General features: G+C 38.9%; 1 protein-coding gene across 1 annotated transcript in view; it reads right to left on the bottom strand.

The window, feature by feature from the left end:
* The window catches only part of INTS9 (integrator complex subunit 9), a 90,690-nt gene extending 89,845 nt beyond the window's left edge, over window positions 1–845 (bottom strand). Inside the window, exon 1 of the mRNA XM_011944553.1 lies at window positions 717–845. Within this exon, the coding sequence (XP_011799943.1) occupies window positions 717–781 (65 nt within the window). The 5' untranslated portion in view covers window positions 782–845. The remainder of the gene's footprint in view (window positions 1–716) is intronic.
* Window positions 846–1,620: the final 775 nt, after the last annotated feature.

Here is a 1,620-nt window from a genome sequence, read left to right as displayed (position 1 = left end):
ACTGAGATAAACTAGAAAGCTTACCTAGCTTGCTATGCTTTTGAGCTCTTAAATCTGCTTTAGATAGCTTTTCCATATCCTATCTTGTATGTGGTGTCACTTTTTGCTACTGTAAGTATATTTGCTTCTACAAGGTAGCCACATCTTTTATAAACTGTTTCTAAATAGTAGTATGCTGGGAAACCAATTTCCTAAGGCAAAGTCTTAGTTAAGCATAAACAGTGCTATTGTAGGCCTCAGGCAATCTGTCTCATTTAAGATATGAACTTGGGCTACATATGTGGTTCTAAATCTAAAGTTGACTTAGTATGAAAATAATGCACAGAAGCCTATCGAAAAGAAATGTCAGATTCCATGCTGTTAAGTCTCTGCAAGGCTGCTAAATAATTCTAAAATTCAATTCTTGGGCTCATCAGTTGACCATTTACCAGCTCTTATGTGATGAAAGATGAAATATACATGACCTCAGTTGTACTGAGCAGTTGCAGGAACATTTTACAGAAGCTCAGAAGAAGTTATAATAAAGAAGCCAATCAATAAATCAATAGAACACTTTCCATCAACTCAGCCAAAGGAAATTATTTTGATAAAGAACATTTTTAAGGGAACAAAGCAAACTTACGACAATACACTAGGTACTAGTAACATTCATACTAACGGTACCATTTTTCAGCAAACTTAAAGCTCATTTTTTCTTTGGCTGCACCAGCACATACCTTTGAACAAGTGGCAAAGGAAGGAAATTGAGGGTAGAGGTCATGTCCAGTCCGCAGTCCAACATAATGGTGGTTGATTTGAATTTGAGCACATTGCATGGTAAGGTTGGATGCCCTGACAGGCAATACTGAAAAAAATTAAATCACTTTGATCAGTAATCAATTACAGAAGAATCCTACAAAGTAAAGTGAATTAAATAACACTGACGATCTCTCATAAGACCAGAATGTTAAGTTCAGTTAACTTTCTGTGTGGTTTCCTCCCTTTTACTGCTTGGGGACTAGTTTCCCCAGCTGTTCAAAATACTCAAGTCTTAGATCACGCCCGTCTGTCTTTTCACAGGGTGCCAAGCAAGCCTGGTTTTAGATGGGCCACAGTTATTCAAAATAGAAGGTTTCAAGGCTATGGTTATTCATTCCGTTCTCACAAGACACTGGTGAATTATCATCTTCCCCTTTGTATGGAAGTACTGTCTGAAGCTGTGGATGTCAATACAACTCTAAGCTAGACACTCAAACTGTGCTCTAGGTTTGGTTTTCTCCCCTTGTAAATAAGTGACCTTGCTCAAAGAGGAACTGGTTAGAAAGGTTAACTAACAAGCATGAGTAAAGGTTTATGCTCAGTCTTGTCAGAAGAAATGACTCAAAAGGACTTAGTGTCCCTGATGTGCAGACACTAAGCAGGAGTGTGGGAACCTACTTCCAGACAAGTAGGAGTCTTTTGCCTGTGGTGGCAGAGCTCAGAAGTCAAAGGGGCACAAGCCACAATGGTGTCTTCAAAGGAGTGAACACAACACATTGACCCAAAACATTTCTCATGTTCTACTCAATGTTGTGGCAGTGACAGATCTGCCACACTGAAAATTATCTATATGGGACACGCTCTGCCACCTTTAATAATTCC

The sequence above is a fragment of the Colobus angolensis genome, unplaced genomic scaffold (genome assembly GCF_000951035.1).
Source record: "Colobus angolensis palliatus isolate OR3802 unplaced genomic scaffold, Cang.pa_1.0 Scaffold233, whole genome shotgun sequence".
Classification (NCBI taxonomy): domain Eukaryota; kingdom Metazoa; phylum Chordata; class Mammalia; order Primates; family Cercopithecidae; genus Colobus; species Colobus angolensis.
The sequence above is the reverse complement of the archived record's forward strand: the minus strand, read 5'-3'. Positions and strand labels throughout refer to the sequence as shown.